Below are 22237 nucleotides of genomic sequence, written 5' to 3'. Positions count from 1 at the left end.
TGTCATAGGTAAATGAAATGTTCACAAGTAAGCAAGCATACTTATTTCTCTTAGGCTAGCATTAAACTTTCAACACCAGGATCCTGGCTTTTTATCTTATTCTGTAGTGAGGTCAGGCAGACATACAAATGCTAAATACATCCAAAGAGTAAGAATTTAAAGGTATTTCCTCACCTAGTTCTAAGAACATTCCTTACACAGAAAGCATAAATCCCATCTGACTGGCCTAGGCATAAGAAACACTATTCCTCAAGCTAGTACCTGCGCAGCTGCTGGCCGGGCTAGCAGAGTCTCCCTCAAAGCCTTGTTCAGATTCCGAATGGGCGATGCTTCACTCGTGGCTGCTTCTGTTGGCTGAGGCAAAAAGTCAGGCTGTTCCTCCTTGTCACTCTCCACCAGGGATGACTGGCAGGGTTCACTGAGGACAGCTTCAAATTTCTTCATGAATTTAAAGAGGGTCCTGGCCCCAGGCAATAACAGAGATGAGGAGGGAAAAATGGATGGAAGTGAGGAAATGTAAAAATAACATCATACTGTGTACACATGTAACTTACTTTTTGTATACAATGAGTTCCATTAGATACAATCATATTTTAAAAGAATAAGTATGACAAGTATTGTCATCTCCCTTTTCTAGGAGAAAATAACTGAAGCCAGAGATGGTGGGATCACTTTACTCAAGGTAAAACAGCTGGTGGGTGGAAGAAGATTCAGCCTTTCCACAGCACAGTCTGCTTCACCTCCAGGCACACCAATCCAGCCTGCAGGTAGGCCAGGCTTTGGGTGGTACGGCATGGTGTTGGAAAGCCACACCAAAACAATCTTGTGTTTTATAATAAGTTTAGGCAGCACTAAGTCAGACCATTATAACAATGTAATCTTGCTACCTACCATTCACAAATTCTGAGCTTTAGTCATGCCCAGTTTTAAACAATGAATTACCTGTGTGTCTTTTCCACAGATTGTTTAATGGACCAGAAGCTGACATCATTCCACTTGGATATTTTAACAAATTCCTGTAAAATAAATGAAGCTCAAGGGATGGCTTTATAAACCTGGTATCATTCTGTTTCTTTTAAGATCATCTGTTTGCCAAAGACCAGAGCCCACTCCATCCCAAACACAGGGCTGTGTCAGTGAACAAAACAAGTCTAAAAAAGGAACCAGTGTTTGCCTCAAAGGAATGAAAAGGACTACTGCTATAATCAAAAGGTCACCTGATATGTACTCTGGCTCATATCAGGGTTGGTTCCACCACCACTGAGAGTATCAAAAAGAGAGTGTCCTCATGCCTGGCCGGTGTGGTCAGTTGTTGAGCACAGACCCATACACCAAGAGGTCACGGGGTTTGATTCCGAGAAGGGCACATGCCTGGCTTGCGGGCTCAATCCCCAGCGGGGGGCATGCAGGAGGCAGCGGATCGATGTTGATGTTTCTCTCTCACCGATGTTTCTATCTATCCCTTACCCCTCTAAAATAATTAAAAAAAAAAAAAGAGGGTCCTCGTGACCCCGTGACCTCGTGACCTCACGGCACATGGACAGTGCTCCTCTGCGCTGGAAGATCAGCCTGGTAAGACCAGGGGAGCAAGCACTAACAGACACCTGGGGCAATTCTCTTGAGGAGTCTTTGACGGGCTACTCCATTAGCCCCTCACGAACTAAGCCAGGTCACAATGGAGCCAATGCCACAGAATGTAAATCTTGCCATCCTGCTGGGCAGTTGCAATGCTCTCCTCCATTCCCCAGAGCCCCTGCCTCATTGTTAAACAGATGAAAGAACAGAACTAAATAAAAACAATTTGCTGATTTTGCTCTCCCAAGAGTAATCATGACAGCTGTTCATCTTACTTTAAGTTCTTTTTCTAGGGGGGAACGAAGTTCCACAATTTTGGCTTGCACCCGGTCAAAGAATTGCTTGTAATAATGGTACAAATTCCATAGAACACTGCAAAGTGAATCTGGAAGAAATGAAAAGGAAACAAAAACACCACACTTGCTACTTGTGCAACTGGCTCCACCTGTGGGAGTCACGTTTCAGAGATGTACCTTCCTCATTACTCTTCAGGTAATAAGTTTACAGTATGTTTCATAGGCTCATCAGGGAGCCTATCTGAATTTAGCAGTTCCCAGAGAGGCGGGCTGTCAACAACTACCCTACTTTTTCATTTCAGCTTGTAGCGAAATTTCTTATTGCACTTTTTTCTTAAAGATGGTGTGATCAGACATTCTGCTAAATTTAATTTCAAACCCTTTCTCTAAATCTTATTGTAAAGTCAGCAGAAACTGAGCCTGTTTAAAAAGTGGCATATTAAGAGGCTCACCGTGACTGCTCATTCACCTACACTCTATACTCATTTTACAGTGACAGTGTTATCCAAGTTGCTGCAGTCAGGGGAAAGTAACTGACAGTAGGAGTTTTGTGTGCAGGTGCTTGATGAGTGGCAGTGTTCTCACTACATCAAAGAAGCTAACAATGGCCTGGATCAAGCAGAAGCTCAGCAGGACATACCACTGTCTAGACAGAAAGGCATGCTGTCTCAGCATGCCAGTTTGGGCCCGAGCTCTGCACCTGGCAGGTTACCTCTGCCGGAGTTCAGTAGTCAGCGCTTCACTAATAACCAGCCTGTACTTTAATCGAATGTTTATCTCTACATCTCCTGTGAATCACATTAAAGTGAAAGATGACTGGAAGTGTTTAAAACCTGGTATGCAATAAGATACCTGTATCATGAGGAGAATTCAAAGTCTAACCCATTATAACATTGCAGCATAAAAGTAAAGAAAAAAATGGTGTCTCCTTACCTTTTCCTTCAACTTGTGGCATCAGCAAGACATGACAATGGAAAACCAGTAACATTTGAAGGCGTACATGGAATTCTCCCAGTGAGGATCCTTCAATAAATGCTTGTAACGTGCTGACCAGCAACATCAGGGTCATCTGTTTGTCATCTGTAGAGATTCAAAGAGGAAAACATACATGTGCCTGCAACCATCATTCCCTATTCATAACATGTATGCAGTCTCCTAGGGCACCCACTGAGGGATGGCCGTCGAGCAGAGATCACAATTACAAGGAAGCTTTGAAGCAAGGATCGCAAGCTGATTTAGAAACAAGTTGTACTCAGGGTGTATTAAATGCACTCCCAGCAAATTATGAAACTGAATTATGAGGTGCTCATTGTAAGTGTGAAATGAAACACTTTTAAACTCAAACACATATCTACCTACCAAGAAAGCAACGTTCATTTTGACTTGTCTCATGGATACAGAGCCTAAGGAAACCTTATGACTAACTCTCTACTCTCGGGAAATAGTCACTTAAACCTCTCTGACTTTTGTCATTAAGAGAACTACACAGCTTTCTTGGCTGACCGCTCAGGAATACCATGAGGTCAAATGACGCCTCCCTGTGAAAGCAGTGGCAGGAGGGGACATGGGTGCAGGTAAATCCCACACTGTGCAGCACTCCAGTTCAGCTTGGGCCCTCTGAATAAGCAGGCACTGTCTGACAGGTGTTACCTTCCTGCTCTTCTGTTTGTTCCTGCATGTGCTTCTCAAGCATCTGATAGATGGAGAACCAGTGTTTGGTGGATTTTTCAGTGTGGCGCTTCATGGTATTATCCAAACTCATAGACCAGCAGCTGAAACATGAGAGAAGAGGCCAAGGAAACATTAAAGGAAATCCATTTGAAATATCTAGAACCACAAAAGCAGCAGCTAAATGGAGATGGAGAAGACTCCCAGTTTGCTGCCTCAGGACGGTATGTAGTTACCTGGTCTCTACTAAGGTCGTTCTAATGCCCAGCTTTTAATCTGTGGTTAATGACTGAAAGCACATTCTCTACCTGTTGTCTAGCTGTACTACAGAAACAAGCAGAAACAAACACGCACGTCCCTGCGACACAAGGTCAGGAGGGGAAGGGAACTGACAAATGTATCACTTACTTCAGTTCCAGTTTACGCCAACGAATGATCATCTGACTGACCAAATCCAGGTGTTTCCGCAGAGAGAGAGCTCGACTTGCATTCTCCTCCCAATCCTACAGACACAAAGATAAAAGTTACTATGGCCATTATTCAATCCCTTCATCACCTCCTCCCTCAAGAACATCCTGGGCTTTTCTTGTGTAAACACCACTGGGTCCTTCAACTTGAATGCTGATTTACCAAGAGCAGTAATGTGTTCACATCCTGTGTATCTAGCTTCCAGTTCTTTCTGGTCACCTGACAGAACCCCAGCAGAGCCAAGATTAGAGGCAGGCAAAAAGCACAGCATTTGGAGACCTGGGACGTAATTCCTGTTGTTAATCCATGACCCCTGCGAAGTTCAGGGCCCTCATCTGATAATCAGGAAAGCACCAGCTACTTCCCTGTGAGAGGACTGAGGGGGACAGTGTGTGAAGGCACTCAGACAATCTGAAGGCCCACCTAGAAGTCCTGGCCAGGAGCCCTCGGTGCCCATGGATGCTGCATCCCACTGAGAACAGGTGAGGTAGGGAGGTAATGGTTTCCCTTGCAATGCCAGAAAAAAACAGGTTTATCCTTCTCTAACCCAGACTGTAACTTTCTGTCCCTCTAACACTAATGGTGCCACAAGACTTTTTTTTCCAATTGATTACAAACTAAAATGAGGAGAGGAGGAATCATTATACCTGTGCCTTTGCCAGAAGGATCTCTAACCCATTCAGGAACTTGGAGATGGGGCTGGAAAGTGGGAAACTACGAATTCTGTCCATTACAACCATCAGCTGCAGGGAGAAAAAGAATTGGGGGTGTCTAGGTGTTAATACCAATCATCCAAAGTCTCAGGGTACTCAAAGTCTCGCCAGAAGGTTCCTGCAGGGATGGCAAAGGCCACATCCTCTGTGCCCTCTCCGCACCACCCACCCTACCTGCACAAGCGCTGGATGTTCCGGCCAATCCTGCAGCAGCCGAATGACAGCCTCTGAGAAACCCTGAAGCACAGGTTGACAAAGCCGTGCTTCTGGGACGTTGGGGTGCTGGTAGAAGTCATAGGGCCCATCTGGCTTCACTATCAGGTCTGAGGTCGCCTCCCCAAAGACAGTGTTATGGGAGAGGGTGCAGGCCAAAAGCTGGCTGCCCAAGAGCTGGGCATTCAGGTCAACGCCTGTGAAGTTAACGTCAGAGTAAAGTCAATGGACTCAGTAATTTGTTAAGTTAAAAAGATGTTAGAAACATGCTAGAAAATAATGAACGGATACCTCACTGCCATCTGCAACCAAAGCAACATAGGCCTAGAGGACTGTGACCTACTACTGCCGCATCACGAAACTATGCCAAGTTCCTAGGTTATATCTGAAGAACTGGGATATGACCTAAGAGAATCAAGAGGGTAGTACAGAGTCTGGCTTGATGGATTCAGATTCAATTTCTATAGCTGTTCTCAGCAAATAGAAATGAAATTTAAAGCCTCCTTCCTATTTGCATGGAATAACTCATGAGGTCATGGAGAAAACTGTATCAAACCATATTTGGTGAGATTAATTTCTGAGTTCCCAGGAATACATGATATCATTTGGAAAGCACTGAAGTTATTAAAGTAAATAATGCTGAAGACGATTTAAGTCAATGGTTCTCAACCTTCCTAATGCCGCGACCCTTTAATACAGTTCCTCACGTTGTGGTGACCCCCAACCATAAAATTATTTTTGTTGCTACTTCATAACTAATTTTGCTACTGTTATGAATGGTAATGTAAATATGTGAAATGCAGGATGTATTTTCATTTTTACAAATTGATCATAATTAAAGCATAGTGATTAATCACAAAAACAATATGTAATTATATATGTTTTCCGATGGTCTTAGGCGACCCCTGTGAAAGGGTCGTTCGACCCCCAAAGGGGTCTCGACCCACAGGTTGAGAACCGCTGATTTAAGCTAAGTCCACACCCTTATTTTGTTAATCCCTTAACCCTAAAGCATTCAAACCATGAAAATCCATCTTTATCACAGAATTTTAAACCAATTTTTTTGAATCGGTTTAAGTCTTTTAAACTACGAAAATTCCATTAATTTAAAAAAAAAAATCTAGTTTTTTGAGGAAACTCCATACTGTTCTCCAAGGTGGCTGCACCAGTCTGCATTCCCACCAGCAGTGCACGAGGGTCCCATTTTTCCGAATCATCACCAGCACTTGACATTTGTTGATTTGTTGATGATAGTCATTCTGACAGGTGTGAGATGGTACCTCATTGTCATTTTGATTTGCATCTCTAGGATGATTAGTGACTTTGAACATACTTTCCTATGTCTTTTGGCCTTCCTTATGTCCTCTTTCGAAAAGTATCTATTTAGGTTCATTGCCCATTTTTTGATTGGGTTGTTTATCTTCCTTTTGTTAAGTTGTATGAGTTTAATGTAAATGTTGGAGATTAAACCCTTATTGGAGATAACATTGGCAAATACGTTATTCCATGCAGTGGGCTTTCTTGTTGTTTTGTTGGGGGTTTCTTTTGCTGTGCAGAAGCCTTTTATTTTGATGTAGTCACATTTATTTTCTCTTTAGTTTCCATTGCCTTAGGAGCTGTATCTGTGAAGAAATTGCTTCGGCATACGTCTGAGATTTTGCTGCCTGTGGATTCCTCTAATATTTTTATGGTTTCCCGTCTTACGTTTAAGTTCTTTAACCATTTTGAGTTTATTTTTGTGTATGGTGTAAGTTGGTGGTCTAGTTTCAATTTTTTTACATGTATTTGTCCAATTTTCCCAACACCATTTATTGAAGAGACTGTCTTGAGACCCAGTGATCCCACTTCTAGGAATATATCCTAAGAAACTAGAAACACCAATCAGAAAGGATATATGCACCCCTATGTTCATAGCAGCACAATTTACAATAGCCAAGATTTGGAAACAGCCTAAGTGCCCATTGGCAGATGAGTGGTTTAAAAAACGGTGGTACATCTACACAATGGAATATTACGGTGCTATAAAAAGGAACTCCTACCATTTGCAACAGCATGGATGGACCTGGAGAGCATTATGCTAAGCGAAATAAGTCAGTCAGAGAGAGATAAATATCACATGATCTCAGTCATTTGTGGATTATAATGAGCAACATAAACAGATGAAAAGAAATAAATCCAGAGACAGAGAAGCATCAATCAGACCATTGAACCTTAGAGGGAGGGCAGGGGAGGGTGAGAAGGGGGAGAGATCAACCAAAGGACTTGTATGCATGCATGTAAGCATAACAATGGGCACAGATAGGAGCGGGGGGGGGGGGGGGGGCGCGTGCAGGGGGTAATGAGGGGATAAGGACACATATGTAATACCTTAATCAATAAAGAAACAAAAAAAATTTTAAATCTAGGAAAAGCAGGGAGGTAATGGTTTCATTGTTTCAGAAGTAGCAATGATATCTATTCGTTTTGATTTCCTAAGAGTATAACAAAGTAAATAGCCGTACCCATTAGGGGGTAGAAGTGTGTCACCAGAGATGCCCCAGTCTGATAGCAGGACAGAAACAGGCTGAGGTAGTGCTTTGCCTCATGCTGTGGCAGAGTCTGTTGGTACCAGAGGGACCGAGCAAAGCTGAGGCACAGCTGCTGGTGAATCAGCATTACAGCCTGCATGGAGCTTGGGGAGAGGAGGGTGGGGTCTGTGGCTGCTGCTGCTTCTTGCCCATCTGAAGTTCCCTTCTCCTCTAGTGTTGGTTCGACCAAAATATCTGCGAAGTCCTGTAAATAACATTAAAGCAATCAAACTTTAAAGAAATATTAAATCCAGTTCTTATTAGACTAAAAGGAAGGGAAAAGATGGAGTGTGAACAATCAAGAAAATGAGGTAGTGACTTATATGCAACTAGAGGCCTGGTGCATGAAATTCATGCACGGGTCGAGTCCCTAGGCCTGGCCAGTGATCAGGGTAGATCGGGGCCTTTCGACTGCCAGCTGGGGCCTCCCTTCCCCGGCTGCTGGCCTGGGCCTTCCTTCGTTCCGTTCTGCCCCCTGATGGTCAGCGCACATCACAGCAAACGATCAAACTCTCGGTCTACCAGTCTCATTCCCAAGGGGACACTTTGCATATTATATATATATATTCTAGTAAAAAGACTGCAAAACCATTGGAGGAAAGTGTGTGTGTGTGTGTGTTATCAAGGGAAATCATTCCAGAACAAATCCTGACCTGCTGATGCAGTGGAAACTGTCTTCTGAACTCCCGCTCCTCCTCTTCCTCCTCGCTCAGGGCTGTCCGGGAGCTCCTGCTCCTATATCTGTAGAGGCTGTTCTCCTGCTCGGCCTTCTCTTGGGCAAGGCGTTCCTGCTCATCCCACTCATTGATGATTTCCTGAAAAGTCACACATTCAGAAGGAAGCTTATTTGCCTTTGCTGAGTCACTTACAATGAAAAAGCACAAGATTTACTATCTCTTAATTTCTCATGAAAACAGAATATCATGGTTAAAAAACAAATAAATGCCAACATCCAAGAAACTAATTTTCAGGGAACAGAGAGCAAATGGCCTTTGTTTTCAAACTGTGTCTACAGCGACCCCTTTCCTAAATCCTCCCTTGCTACAGCATTAGCATTTTACAGGTGTAAAAACTTCCTGTCAGGGGTTAATGGTGCTCTGCACTAAGGACAGCTGCGGGGGGGAGGAACAAGAGGGGAGGGGCAGTGTAGGGGTGTGATTCACTACCAATCAGGCAAAATTGGGATGCCTTATCAGACATTTCTTAAATCCCCTATTACCTCTAAGATTTTAAGTCCTTATATTGGCAAAAGTATAAAATAAAGAAACCACAGAGTATTGATGAAGATAAGCATCCACCATTCAGTAAGATAATTTGTACTGAAAGCCCAAGCAGTTAATCTTTGTCCCAGCAATTCTGCTGCCTAGAATTGATATGCAAAGACTTGGTTATAAGACTATTTATAGTGTTGTTGGGTTTTTCCCAAAAAACAGCAGGAAGAAGTACATAGAAATGTAAATCTTCAATTATAGGGAATTATTTAAATGACTTATATGATACCCACACAATGGAAAACTAGGCAGCAGCTGAACATGATGCAAGTAAAGAATACCATAATTATGGGGAAAATAATCACCAAATGCTATTAGGTTTTTTTAAAGCAAGTCACAAAACAGAATGGACTTTATTATTGGTTTGTAATACTCTAGTGACTAAAGGACCGATCTCAGGGACCATGGGAGGGATGGAATTGTTTTCAACCAGTACATTTTTATCAGTTAAATATTGGGTCACTATGTTAAGATTTTTATTTTTAAAAAGGTTCTATTACTAAACAAAAAACTGTAAACCACTGGGAGGAATGACTTAAAATAAGAATGTCACAGACATATATATATACATAGACAAAAATAAGCAAGCCTAGAATGGGAAACACCAACATGTTAACAGAGTTTGGTAAATTCTAGTAATTTTTGCTAATATTTACTATTTTAACTGTTTTAAATGAGAACAAGTTGATTTTGTTGGTAAGGGAAAAAAAGGTGTTATTTTATTCATAGTAATAAAAAATTATATGACAAAAACTAACAAAGTCAAAAGAAAACCAACAAATTCTTTGCAGTGTGTAACAGAGATAAAGGGCTAATATCACTATGATTTTTTTAATCTCTTAAAAACTGAGGAACAAAGGCCTCCAAACCCCACCGTTAAATAGGAAATAAAAGAAACAACAGGAGATCCCCCTCAGTCATCACAGTCTCTGTGAACACTGACACTGCTGTCCTGCAGGTGCCCCGCTTGTGCTCCCAGCTCCCTTGAGGAGGGGTTGGGGCAGACCCGCACTGGGACAGGCTTACCTGGCACACGTGTCTGAAGAGCTGCAAGGCCCTCTGGTCCAGCTCTCCCTTGCAGAGCACATGGGAGCGCAGGTAAAGAAGGGCGTTCAGCAACAGCTGTTCTCGGGTGGGGCAGGGTCTCTGGCTCTTGCTTTCCAGCTCCTTTCCTCCTGAGCGCTTGAGGGTCAACTTCCCAAGGCCTCGCAGAACCTCCTCTGACTTGACTGAGCACAAAGCATCTGCATGAGCGTAGTAAGTGGGGAAGGTGGGGCCCACTGATGGGAAAGCCAACAGGGATGCGACCAGAGTGTCCAGCCTGTCTGCACAGACCACGCTGCTGTGGAGTGAGGAGTGGACCTCGGATGCCACCAGCCTCATGCCATGCTGCATCTGCAAGATGGATGCCTGCAGTGGGGTCACGGAGTCTGGATACAGGGCGTACTCCTCGGCCAGCCGCCTCCTGAACTGGTGGTGCGACTGCTGCCAGGAGGCTTCCTCCTTCAGAAGGTTCTGGGCCACCTGGGCAGACCGAAGCCCGTCCATCTGCAGGGCCTGCAGGAGCCGTGTGAGCAGATCCTGAACAGCCGGGGCCTTGGCGATGCTGGAGATGTAGTGGTGGATCTCCTGCACCAGGGACTCATATGCAGGCAGCTGGGGTCTGAAGGCCTGCTTCTTCGACAGGCTGCATATCAGATTCTCCAGCTGATCAATTCTTTGGTAAAGCAACCTAAAGGCAAAATAATACAAAAAGAAGAGCAAGAAATCTAGACTGAGCTGTCAGGAAAATAGAATGAAGACATTCCTGCTACTAAGGGATAATATGATGATATTAACAATTATAATAAAAATGGATAATATAGAGAGCAGTTACTATATGCCACACATGATGTTAATTAAGCAATTTAGATGCATATCTCATCACAACTCACTGAAGCTGGTACTATTATCCTTTGACAGATATGGGTACTGAAGCTTAAAGGCATTAAGTGGCAAAGTCCAAATTCAAAGGGCAGATGAAGTTCTGAGAGGCACTCAGAACCCAAATACCATACAGTATTTCCTAAAGCAACAGACCCACACAGTGGACCTCATCACACCCAACTTCTTCCATGTGAAGAAGTAGTTCTGTTTTCAACCCTCTTGGCCCCATGTGAATCCAGCCCCTCCTTTCACAGAGCATAACTTTTCCTGGCTATAACCATGGCTTGGGATCTAATTGTTAATGTGGTTCAGAGATAGATATCATCACCTCTGCTAACACTGTAATTACATTACAAAGGTCAACCTCAAAATGCTTTTTTTAAAAGGAGAGACTATAATCTCCAACACAAATAACCACTCTGCTGTGTTACCTGATATGAGGATGAGAGTAATTGATAATGACTTCATCTTCCAGGTCTCTTCCAGTCTGTAGCTCGGACGAGAGGTTTCGGGTCTTCCACTCGCACTGCAGCTGGTATAACTAATTGAAAGGGAGAAGCTGGTCTGCTATGCCCAGCTAAGACCTTGCCCGAGAGGACAATGCCCTGGGGGAGGGTAGAGCACTGGACTGGAAGAACTGGGGCTCCTGAATGACCTGAAGGGTGGCTCAGGTAGGTCCCTCAAGTGATTAGGTGAAAGAAACTACCTTATTTTCAACACTGAACTTCTGGGACTCTGCTATAGCAACTTAGCCTTCATCTCAATTAATATAATTTTCCTTCAAAATACAGAACTAGTATCTCACTATCTTCAGGTAGGCAGTTCCTGGTTTGGTTCAAATAGAAAAGGTACCCATAAGATCTGAATGTACTTGATTCTGGACTTTTCAATACCGAACAACAAAAGTTCAAAACCCATAGAATACTATACTCTGTCTGAAGTACTTTCCAAATCAAACATCCAAAACTTAGTTCCAGGGCAGGGCGTCTGGATAGTAAGGGCTACATACAGCACTTCCCTGGCAGTGCCTCAGGTGTTCTGCTGTCGTGCCCTCTGTCCACTGAAGCCTATAGCCAGACACAGCAGCACCCTATGTAGGGCCCCTCTCCCAGGGCCTGAGCCCACTCAGAGGAACTCCCAGAGGGAAAAAGCAGTCTTTAGAACACAATCCTGGGAAGTCACAGGGCATCTTGAGCAAAATTGTCCTTTTGATGCTCTGTGCACCCAAAAGGGAGTAAAAGGGGTTAACACACTAAGTAAATCCAGCCGGTCAGGACGGAGCCCATGCCCCAATTCTCATCTCCATACCTCTTCCTTGGCATATCTGAGCTTGTATTCCCTCTTCACTGCGGGGTCGAAGCGTGCCTGGGGAAGCCATGTCTGAATCTGGAGCAGGCCGAGGCTCACCCAGAGGCTCCCACGCCGGGCTGGCTCAGGTAGGTCCCGCTTACCCTCCCCTTCCCCGAACAAGAGGCGTAGGGAGGTAAGCAAGAGACACAACAGGTCTTTGGGCAGCAACTCTTGCCCGGCCATGTCCCCAAGAGTCTGGGCCACGTGCTGAAAAGCCTGGCTGTCCCCACGCAGCAGCTGCTCGCAGTTGTGCATGTACTCCTGCCGTAGGGTCTCGGGGAGCAGCTCAGCCAGGCCTGCCAGGTGTCGGCACAGCACAAGCCCCTGGAGCCGGGAATCCGTGCGTCTGAGGGGATAAGGAAGCACTTAAGCGCTTGCATTGCATCAAACAGCATTCCTTTCTCACACTATCACACTGCACTCCAATACTAGGTGTTTTCATTTTCATATAATCTATGATTTTCTAAGCATTACTCTCTTGATCATGACATGCTTAAAACTGACTGAGCAGCTAGCCAGTTCACAGTAGCCTGTGATGGGCTGAAAACCTGCTGATCCAGCCAGAAAACACCCTGGCCTTCACCTACCAGAACTGGCCACCAGAGAAGCAATTTCTGACTGAGGTCCCTGATGCAAACTCTGGAGAAACAAAAGGAGCTTTACAGCCTGCCCAGGGGGAGGGAATACCTGAACTCTGCTACTGAAGGGACAGCCATGTTGGTCCAAAGCACTGAGCTGATGTCCCGGAGCTGCTGGGCTCTTTCAACCCACTCTCCCAGAGTGACATGCGAGGAGGATAGGATGGGGAGGCCGCTCACATCCCAAGGACTTGCTCTGCAGCTGCTGGTCAAGACTTCAAAGCAGCACTTGGAGAACATGGCTCTACTGAGACTGCCAGGGCCCTAATGGATAAAGAGTTAAGTCACTTTAGAAATTAATTAAAAGGATTTCAATAAGTAGCACTGGCACCTTAGAGGTAAGGAAAAGAGGTTCAGGTTGCTAAGACCAGGAGGACTAAATGGTGTAAGGTGTCAGCAGGCCTTAAAGCAGTGGTTCTCAATCTTCCTAATGCCGCAACCCTTCAATACAGTTCCTCATGTTGTGGTGACCCCCAACCATAAAATTACTTTCGTTGCTACTTCATAACTGTAATTTTGCTACTGTTATGAATGGTAATGTAAATATCTGATGTGCAGAATGTATTTTCATTGTTACAAATTGAACATAATTAAAGCATAGTGATTAATCACAAAAACAATATGTAATTATATATGTTTTCCGATGGTCTTAGGCAACCCCTGTGAAAGGGTCGTTCGACCCCCAAAGGGGTCGCGACCCACAGGTTGAGAACCGCTGCCTTAAAGGAATGTAGACTCTATTCTCCAGCAATGAGGAACAATGAGTGCTTCAGGAATGCAAGGAAACCCCTGAATCCTGGACATTAGGAAGGCCATTCTTTTTTTCTTTTCTTTTTCAATATATTTTATTGTTTTTTTACAGAGAGGAAGGGAGAGGGATAGAGAGTTAGAAACATCGATCAGCTGCCTCCTGCACACTCCCTACTGGGGATGTGCCCGCAACCAAGGTACATGCCCTTGACCAGAATCGAACCTGGGACCCTTCAGTCCACAGGCCAATGCTCTATCCCAAGGGTCCTCAAACTACGGCCCACGGGCCACATGCAAATACAAATATTGTATTTGTTCCCATTTTGTTTTTTTACTTCAAAATAACGTTTGTGCAGTGTGCATAGGAATTTGTTCATTTTTTTAAAAAAACTATAATCCGGCCCTCCAACGGTCTGAGGGACAGTGAACTGGCCTCCTGTTTAAAAAGTTTGAGAACCCCTGCTCTATCCACTGAGCCAAACCAGTTAGGGCAGGAAGGCCACGCTTGCAGTACAGCTCGGAACACACTGCAGAAAGGTGAGATTCAGAGGCAAAGAACTAGGAGACAAATGTAAGAGTCAGGGACAAAGTTTGCCAAGCTGTGCTCCTTAGACTGTTCATCTGGGACACAGTAGTAGCTGTCCTCAGCAAAAGCTGGTCAAAGACATGTAATAGGAAACGCTACTCAACTCTCAGGGACCCATAATGTTTATCACCTAAGAGCTTTGAGAGATATTTTTCAATAAAAACAAAACAAAACAGTTTTGATAGAGCAACAGAATAGAAAAGACTCCAAAAGTAAATTCTTGAACATTTATGGGAAAATAAAATATATAATCAAGGTGGCATTTCAAATGAGAGTGAAAGGGTTAATTGGTCAAAAATGGTGCTGTTATACAGCATTCGGATACGTTTGCAAAACATAAAAAATTTGTAAGTCTACCTCAAAAAACAAGATATCCAGATAAACTTGATTTAAATACAAAATAAAAATACAGAAAGAATTATGGGAAAATAGTTTTTTTAATTCTAGGTATAGTGAAGGAAGAGTTTTTTTAAAAAAGCATGACACCTGCCATATACAGATGATGTCTCACAGAACTGTACACTTGAAACCTAAACAATTTTATTAATCAATGTTACCCCAATAAATTTAATTTAAAAATAATGACAAAATAAAAAATGAATAAATAAATAGCACGGCACCAAAGCCAGAAAGCAGAAAGGGGTAAGCATATTTAAAAAGAAGACATTAAGCCCAGCCAGCATGGCTCAGTGGTTGAGCAGCAATCTAAGAACCAGGTCACATTTGATCCCGGTCAGGGCACATGCCTGGGTTGTGGGCTCCATCCCCAGTGTGGGGTGTGCATGAGGCAGCTGATCTATGATTCTCTCTCATCATTGACATTTCTCTCTCTTTCCATCTCCCTTTCTCTCCGAAATCAATAAAAATATTTTTTTTTAAAAAAAGAGATAGCCAATAATAAAATGACGAACCCAATTTTTTAAACAAAATGGGTAATGAACACGAATGATACGTAATCATGTTCAATCTCAAAAAATAATCAAAGGTGTATGGATTAAAATGAGATTGTAAAAATTGTCTATTTAATGCTGATAACACCAGTGTGGCGATGTGATGGAGAAACAGGTCCTCATGTATATAATACAGGAAACTGTGCTCTAGTCCCAAGTCCTCCTGTGGTTGTCCAGCTTCATGATTTCCCTCTTTACTGGCTCCTAGCATGTTTAAAAAGTAAAACAAAAACCACCTGACTGACATTCTGGTAATAGCTATAAATTTCTTTAACTGTGCATACTTTAATCAGGGTTAAATTCCAGTTCTTATATCCACGGAAATACCAAACAGACAAAAACTTATGCAAGGGGAATTGATACAGTATGCTTATTACAGGAAAGGGAGGAAATACAGACAAGAAACCTCAAAACCTATGATTAAATAAATTCCAGCACATCTGAAGGATGGAATACCTTAAAAAGAATAAACTAGAACAACATAAACTGATGAACAAAAACAGATATAGAGACATAGAAGCATCGAAAAGACCAACAAACCTCAGAGGGAAGGTGTGTGTGTGTGGGGGGCGGGGGGTGGCGGGGCGCGGTAAGAGATCAACCAAAGGACTTGCATGCATGTGTGTAAGCATAACCAATGGACACACACAGCAGGGGTCAAGGGCATGTGCTAGGGGTGGGAACAGGTGGGAGAGATCAATGGCGGAAAAAAGGAGACATTTAATACTTTCAACAATAAAGAATTTAAATTTTAAAAAAAAGAGTAAGCTGGAATGACAGGTACAGGTTTCCATAATGTATTATGTAAACCAAAAAAGATCTTATTTTTGTTCACGTATATATTTAATATAAAATACCGGTAAACAAGATACAGAGCAAAGCCCTGGATGGTATGGCTCAGTTGGTTGAGCATCATCCCATGCATGAAAAGGCCCAGGTTCAATTCCCAGTCAGGGCACATGCCCTGCGTTGCAGGTTCGATCCCTGATAGTGGGTGTGCAGAAGGCAGCCAATTGATGTTCCTCTCTCCCTCTCTCTCTCTAAAATCAATAAAAACATATTTAACAAATGAAAAGATACAGAGCAAAGAGTGATTATTTCTACTGAATTTTACTATACATGCACATACACACACATGAACACATGTATGCTGTATTTAAATGTTTTGTAATTAGTCAAAAGAGTATTTTAATTAAAAAAGAGATAAAATACTTTTTAAGGAACCTTTTTTTCTTTAATTCAGAACTTCCCAAATTATTTAAAACAGAGTATCTTCTTTGAAGGTACACTTATTAAAATACTGTAGAAAATAAAGTCCTATAATTACTTTGTCACTGCTTTATGCTAGCAATAACTGTTTATTGCTAGATCTATTGTAAAATTTTCCACTATCACCAAACATTTTTATGTTTTATGCCAACAAACCTTCAGTGTGGAATCCAAAAGGGACTTGGGCCTCTCCCTCTGCTGCGCATCAGTCAGAGGGCTCCATGTGAGCCAGTACTCTGGATTTGTGGTCACAGTACTGCTCCAGAAAGACATAAATGTGGAATTAAATAAGTCAGACCACAGAGAGGCAATTTCTTCTGTATTCACCTGGAGATAAAGAATAATTAGATAAAAAATAATTAATCTTTATGAGAAACATTTCACAAATCAAGTTATATGGCCTCTATAAGATCCATTTAAAATTAATATGGGTTTAAAGATATTAATCCTGATGTTCCTAATTTTCTGCCATCCTGGTGATTTTGGTAAAGTAACTTATCCTGATTAGATATATGTATATTTTTAACTGTCACTTGTGGATATTTTTTTTCATTGACCGAAGAGGAAAAAAAAAGTAGAGAGAGAAAAACATTGATATGAGGGAGAAACATCAATCAGTTGCCCCTCACATTGAACCTGCAACCCAGGTACATCTCCTTGACCCTTGACACTTCGGTGCACGGGCCAACGCTCTAACCAATGACCCATACTGGCCAGAGCTACCCTGATTATCCTATATAATAAAAGGCTAATACGCAAATAGACGGAACGGTGGAACTGGAGCAACCGAACAACTGGTCGCTATGACATGCACTGACCACCAGGGGGCGTGTGCAGACCATGGCGGGCGTTGGCTGCAGCAGGATGGTGGAGCAGGTGAGCGAGGGCACCAGACCAAGGCGGGGCGCTGGTCACTGTCATTGGAATGAGCCTCTGGCGGTTACTGAAAATTCTTTGCTCCCACACACTGTGGTCCCACCCCACTCTCACACCTGCTGCCAGCACCGGCCCCACTTGCACTCGCACCCACAGCTGGTGCTAGAGCAGCCGCTGAACTCCGCTGCTGGCCCTGATCGCCCCTGAGGGCTTCTCCACCTCCCCCTCCTCCTGAGGGGCAATCAGGGCAGCAGCCACTGCTTGCACCTACTGATGGCCCCAGCCCCACTTGCACCTGCTGCTGGCGCACGCCCCAATCACTCCACGCTGTCAGTGGGTGCGAGTGGGGCCGGCGTCGTCAGCATGTGGGAGTGGCGGCAGCGAAATTGCCGAGACAGGGGGCTGGGGGCCACGGCAGTAGGGGCCCGGCAGGGGCACAGAGGATGGGCTGAGACCCACCCCTGTGCCTACCGCAGCCTTGCGGCCCACGGTTCCTTTCAAGGTGCACGAATTCGTGCACTGAGCCCCTAGTAATTTTATAAGAAGACTAAGAAGAGCCCTGGTCAGTGTTGCTCAGTGGTTAGATGGTTATCTGTGTACCAAAGTGTTGCGGGTTCTATTTCCAGTCAGGGCACATACCCAGGTGGCAGGTTTAATCCCTGGTGGGGGCATGTGTATGAGGCAACCAATTGATATTTCTCTCTCTCATCAGAATTTCTCTCTCTCTCTCTCATCAATGAAAAACATATCCTCAGGTGAGGATTAAAAACAAACAAAAACTAAGAAGAGATTTGTTTACATAAGTAAAATAAATCAAACAATTATAATTGATTCCCAACAGCAAGACAGATAAATAAAACATTATTTAAAAAATTAAGATTGTACTAATGAAGTTGTATTAACTACAGATTACCATTTTTCACATTCAATAGTTATTCTTGGGGGAAGAGTAAAACCCACTCTCACAATGTATTTTTGAGAAAATAAAATAAAAATAAGCAAATATTTTATCCTCTTTTAACTGGAAAATGAATAGAATGATCCTGTGATTGAAGCTGAGAAATACCCAGATAACTATTGCAAAAGAACACTAAAAATTCTCCCCCTTGAAGTTAACTCAGATAAGAATGGCGTTTGCAACATGTAATTTTGAGATTAAATAAAATGTGCTGCAACAGGTCTGCCATAGAAAAATCTAATCAGCTCATAGTGTAAAGGTTTCTTTCTTTTTAATTTTGTTTTTTTACCTTCTGATGATGCAGTAAGGACCAAAGGCCTCGAAGTTCTTGCGGAGCAACTGGTGTGTGCTTAAGACAAAATGTGATATGATTACTTATTTCCTCATCTATCTGGGGTTGCTGATTTTTACTGGACCTGTTCCAAAAATAAAGAGGGAGAGAGGGTAGGCTGTGAACTATTAATGAATGGCTAGAAAACTGCTATGTATAGAAATATGACAAACACTGAACTTAGAATACATTTACTTAAAAAATGAGCAAACAATACTACTGGAAAAATAGCCAGCATCTTTTAAAGGTGGAGTGAAGACAAGCAAGAATCTTCAAGAAGTTGTGGCTTTCTCAAGTGGCAACTGACCTCCCTCTGCTTCGGCAACTACTCCCCCTCAAGACAAGTCTGTGCTTTGTGTCACATGTAGGACACACAGATTAATCTAACAAGAAAAGAAGTTCCCCCGAGAAAAATGGCTTACCTTCTCAGACAAGCCTGTGTCATAAAATCAGCTGTCACTTTGTACTGCCAGAGCACAGCCAGATACTCCATTGCAGGCCATAACTGAACACTCCTGGTGAGTTGGATTAAGGAGGTAAAATCTGGCCGAGATGGGGTGGAAGCATCACTGGGCTTTCGCTCCAGAAAACCAAGTGAAATTCCTTTGGCTTTTACTTCTAAACACTGAGCATTCACAAGATTCTTCAATTCATCTGGACAAAAGGACACATGTGGCATCATTGTACAGCAGTCAATCATATAAGATCAGATTCCCAACAGCCAGTAATATGACTGTGAGCTTACGCAAAGTGCAACTTAACCTGAGCTTGAGTGTTGTACCTGTGAAATGTTATTAATCCCCGCAGAAGTCTAATGCCAGAATTAAACAATGTATGTGAGGTTTAGCTCTACGCCTGACACTTATTTAATGGTAGTTATAGTATACCAAGGGGGAAAAGCAAAAGAAGAAAACTTAAGGGAAAAACTAAGAACTTATTGACTGCAGGGTGGCAGACACACACTGAAAGTATCTGTCAGCAGGCCAGATTGCAGAGTATGTTACCTGGGTTGGTATCTTGCAGAATATTAGCTCTGAGGACCAACCCCCAAGCCTGTAGGAGACTTTTCTTCAATGTCCATTCAGAAGCAACCACTTGGAGCCGACTGATGTCTTCTAGCCATACACTCTCCCCCACAACAGCCATCCGCTCCCTGATGGCAAGGGCTTTGTTAAGAATTTTCAGTTGTGAAAAACACTCCACCACCAGCTTGTCCTGAAACAATAAAACCCAGGAGAGCCTACTGTAGAGAAGAAATGTGGTTCTTTTAAGCAACCTATTCATGTCTGAGAAAAGATTCAAACAATTTCCACAGTGCTTCTAGAAAATATGCGGTTTGTTTGTTCTGATGTTCTCAGAAGATTTTACTGTAATAAAGTTACTACCTAGCCTTCGTAGTCCCAAGAGTAAGTAAAATGAAAACTTTTAACAAATCAGTTAATAGTATTAGTTGGCCACTTAACAGGTAAGCTTTGCAGGCAAGGATGAGTCCAACTGAATGGCAGTTTCACATTCCAGAAGAACTTGAGAAGAGGACAAACCTTTGATTATTACATGATTCCAAGGTTTACCTTAAAAGGAAACGGCCGTCCTAGGAACTTCTGCAACTTCTTTATACCAGTGAAGCCACCAGTTGGGCTCCCCAAGCAATTCTGAATATGCTCTGAGACAGTCTGGACCTCTTTGTAGTATCTTTAGAGAAGGAGAAAAAGGGCAGAGGGAAAGTAAGGAAAGGGGAACATGCTAGACCATAAGAGACATCATTTGCATTTTATATCTGATTTACATTCACTAGTAGGCCAAGGGAATAAACCAAAGAAAGACGTTTCAATTCCAAGCCATCTTCTCTTTAACATCATCAATACTGTAGATATTGACATTATTACTCTAAACATGAGTCTTACTTGTCTTCATGGTTCATCAGGAGTTGGGGAATCTGACGGACCAGGTGTTTTAAAACCCAGTGCCAGTGAAGGGCAAGCAGGGCCAGCCCTGGGGCATCCACCTTTACTGTGTCAGCCACAGTCCAAAACCGGTCCCGCCACCGCAGAGAAGCCAAGATCTAAAAACAATGGAAACCAAAACTGCTCACAAATATCTCCCAGAAAAGACACAGACTTCAACTATTAACCAATACTCACCATGCACATGTGAAAGGTTTAATATTCCACTGGAATATTTTTAGGAACAATAAGGCAGTCAGAGAAGGCAAACAATCTTTGCTCCTAATATTTAGAAGTTCAGAGCTATCACATTAGAGAAAACAGAATTACTGGGTCCTGTGGTTAAGTGTAGAGGAAATTTTATAAGAAACCACCAACTTGTCTTAAAAGCAAGTTCTTACTAGGTTTTCTTACATCTTCTGAGAAACATCTATTCAAAAAAATCTTTCTCATTTTTTAAATTGGGCTGTCTTATTAGTTTGTTTATATCATTTATATATGATTTCTAAATACTTGTTCCCAGTGTTTCCATTTTCTTAAAGTTGTCTATTAAGAACAGGGGGATAAGAGCATGGGGGGGGGGGGGAGTTTAGTGGGGGGGGTGAGGATACATTTGTAATACCTTAACTTATAAAGAATTTAAAAAAATATCTACACTAATAAAAGAGAAACATGGTAATTGGCATACAACCGCTACCCTTTTCATTGGCTAATCAGCGAGATATGCAAATTAACTGTCAGCCAAGATGGCAGCCAGCAGCCAGGCAGCTTGAAACTAACATGAAGCTTGGTTGCCTTAGTGACGGAGGAAACCAACATTCCCCGCCTGCCGCTGCAGGCCTCTGAGCGGGCAGTTTAAGAAACTCTGTAACAAATACCACCAGACTTCAGCCAGCAGATTCGCAACATTGTAAGCAAAGGCCAGAAACCTACTTTCAGCCCCGGAGGCCTAAGAGCTGGAGCCAAGCCTCAAGCTAAAGCTGGCCCAGAATAAAAAAGAAAAAAAGGAGCAGTTGGGAGCTTCAGTCACCCCCAGCCTGAAAACAGCCCTCAGCCCCTCACCCAGGCTGGCCAGGCACCCCAGTGGGGACCCCCACCCTGATCCAGGACACCCTTCAGGGCAAACCAGCCGGCCCCACCCATGCACCAGGCCTCTACCCTATATAGTAAAAGGGTAATATGCCTCCCAGCACCGGGATCAGCGGAGCCATGAGGCCTCCCGGCACAGGGATAAGCATGACAGGGGGCAGTGCCCAAACCCCCTGATCGCCCTGCGGCTTTGTGTGTGACAGGGGGCGGGGCCACAACCTCCCTATCCACCCTGCTCTGTTCGTGACAGGGGAAGGCGCCCCAACCCCCTGATCAGCCCTGCTCTGTGCCTGATAGGGGGGAGCTCCCCAACCGTCCCCCCCCCCGGGCTCTGCTCTGTGTGTGACGGGGTAGAGCCATAACCTCCCCATTGGTCCTGCCCTGAGTGTGACAGTGGCGGCGCCCCAACCCCCTGATCAGCCCTGCTCTGTGGGTGATAGAGGGCGGTGCCCCAACCCCCTGATGGGCCCTGCTCTGTGTGTGACGGGGGCAGCGCCCCAACCCCCCGATTGGCCCTGCTCTGTACCTGACAGGGTACAGAGCCCTAACCCCCCTGATGGGCCCTGCTCTGTGAGTGACAGGGGGCAGTGCCCCAACCTCCTGATTGGCCCTGCTCTGTGCGTGACCGAGGGTGGCGCTGCAACCTCCCCATCGACCCTGCCTTGAGTGTGACAGGGGGCGGTGCCCCAACCCCCCAATCGGCCCTACCCTGATCGTGACTGAGGGTGGCATCACAACCTCCCAATCTCCCTGCTCTGTGCATGACAGGGGGCAGCGCCCCAACTCCCCAATCGGCCCTG

The 22237-nt window shown here is 43.8% G+C and overlaps 1 protein-coding gene across 7 annotated transcripts in view; it reads right to left on the bottom strand.

Annotated features, from left to right (window-relative positions):
* Nucleotides 1-22237, bottom strand: part of MDN1 (midasin AAA ATPase 1) — a 153786-nt gene that overhangs the window by 36896 nt on the left and 94653 nt on the right. For all 7 annotated transcript variants that reach the window (XM_059700951.1, XM_059700950.1, XM_059700944.1 and 4 more), the window contains 20 exons: nucleotides 20310-20467; nucleotides 19977-20097; nucleotides 19410-19620; nucleotides 18828-19059; nucleotides 18364-18490; nucleotides 16397-16567; nucleotides 12735-12949; nucleotides 12006-12393; nucleotides 11129-11238; nucleotides 9798-10503; nucleotides 8154-8315; nucleotides 7435-7705; nucleotides 4895-5130; nucleotides 4655-4750; nucleotides 3948-4042; nucleotides 3522-3643; nucleotides 2805-2951; nucleotides 1851-1960; nucleotides 943-1016; nucleotides 262-460 (listed from right to left, as the gene is read on the bottom strand). In XM_059700951.1, coding sequence (XP_059556934.1) covers nucleotides 262-460; nucleotides 943-1016; nucleotides 1851-1960; nucleotides 2805-2951; nucleotides 3522-3643; nucleotides 3948-4042; nucleotides 4655-4750; nucleotides 4895-5130; nucleotides 7435-7705; nucleotides 8154-8315; nucleotides 9798-10503; nucleotides 11129-11238; nucleotides 12006-12393; nucleotides 12735-12949; nucleotides 16397-16567; nucleotides 18364-18490; nucleotides 18828-19059; nucleotides 19410-19620; nucleotides 19977-20097; nucleotides 20310-20467 — 3951 coding nt within the window. The remainder of the gene's footprint in view (nucleotides 1-261; nucleotides 461-942; nucleotides 1017-1850; nucleotides 1961-2804; nucleotides 2952-3521; nucleotides 3644-3947; nucleotides 4043-4654; nucleotides 4751-4894; nucleotides 5131-7434; nucleotides 7706-8153; nucleotides 8316-9797; nucleotides 10504-11128; nucleotides 11239-12005; nucleotides 12394-12734; nucleotides 12950-16396; nucleotides 16568-18363; nucleotides 18491-18827; nucleotides 19060-19409; nucleotides 19621-19976; nucleotides 20098-20309; nucleotides 20468-22237) is intronic.

Source organism: Myotis daubentonii, chromosome 6, assembly GCF_963259705.1.
Source record: "Myotis daubentonii chromosome 6, mMyoDau2.1, whole genome shotgun sequence".
Taxonomy (NCBI): Eukaryota; Metazoa; Chordata; class Mammalia; order Chiroptera; family Vespertilionidae; genus Myotis; species Myotis daubentonii.
This window is presented reverse-complemented; position numbering and strand designations above follow the sequence as displayed.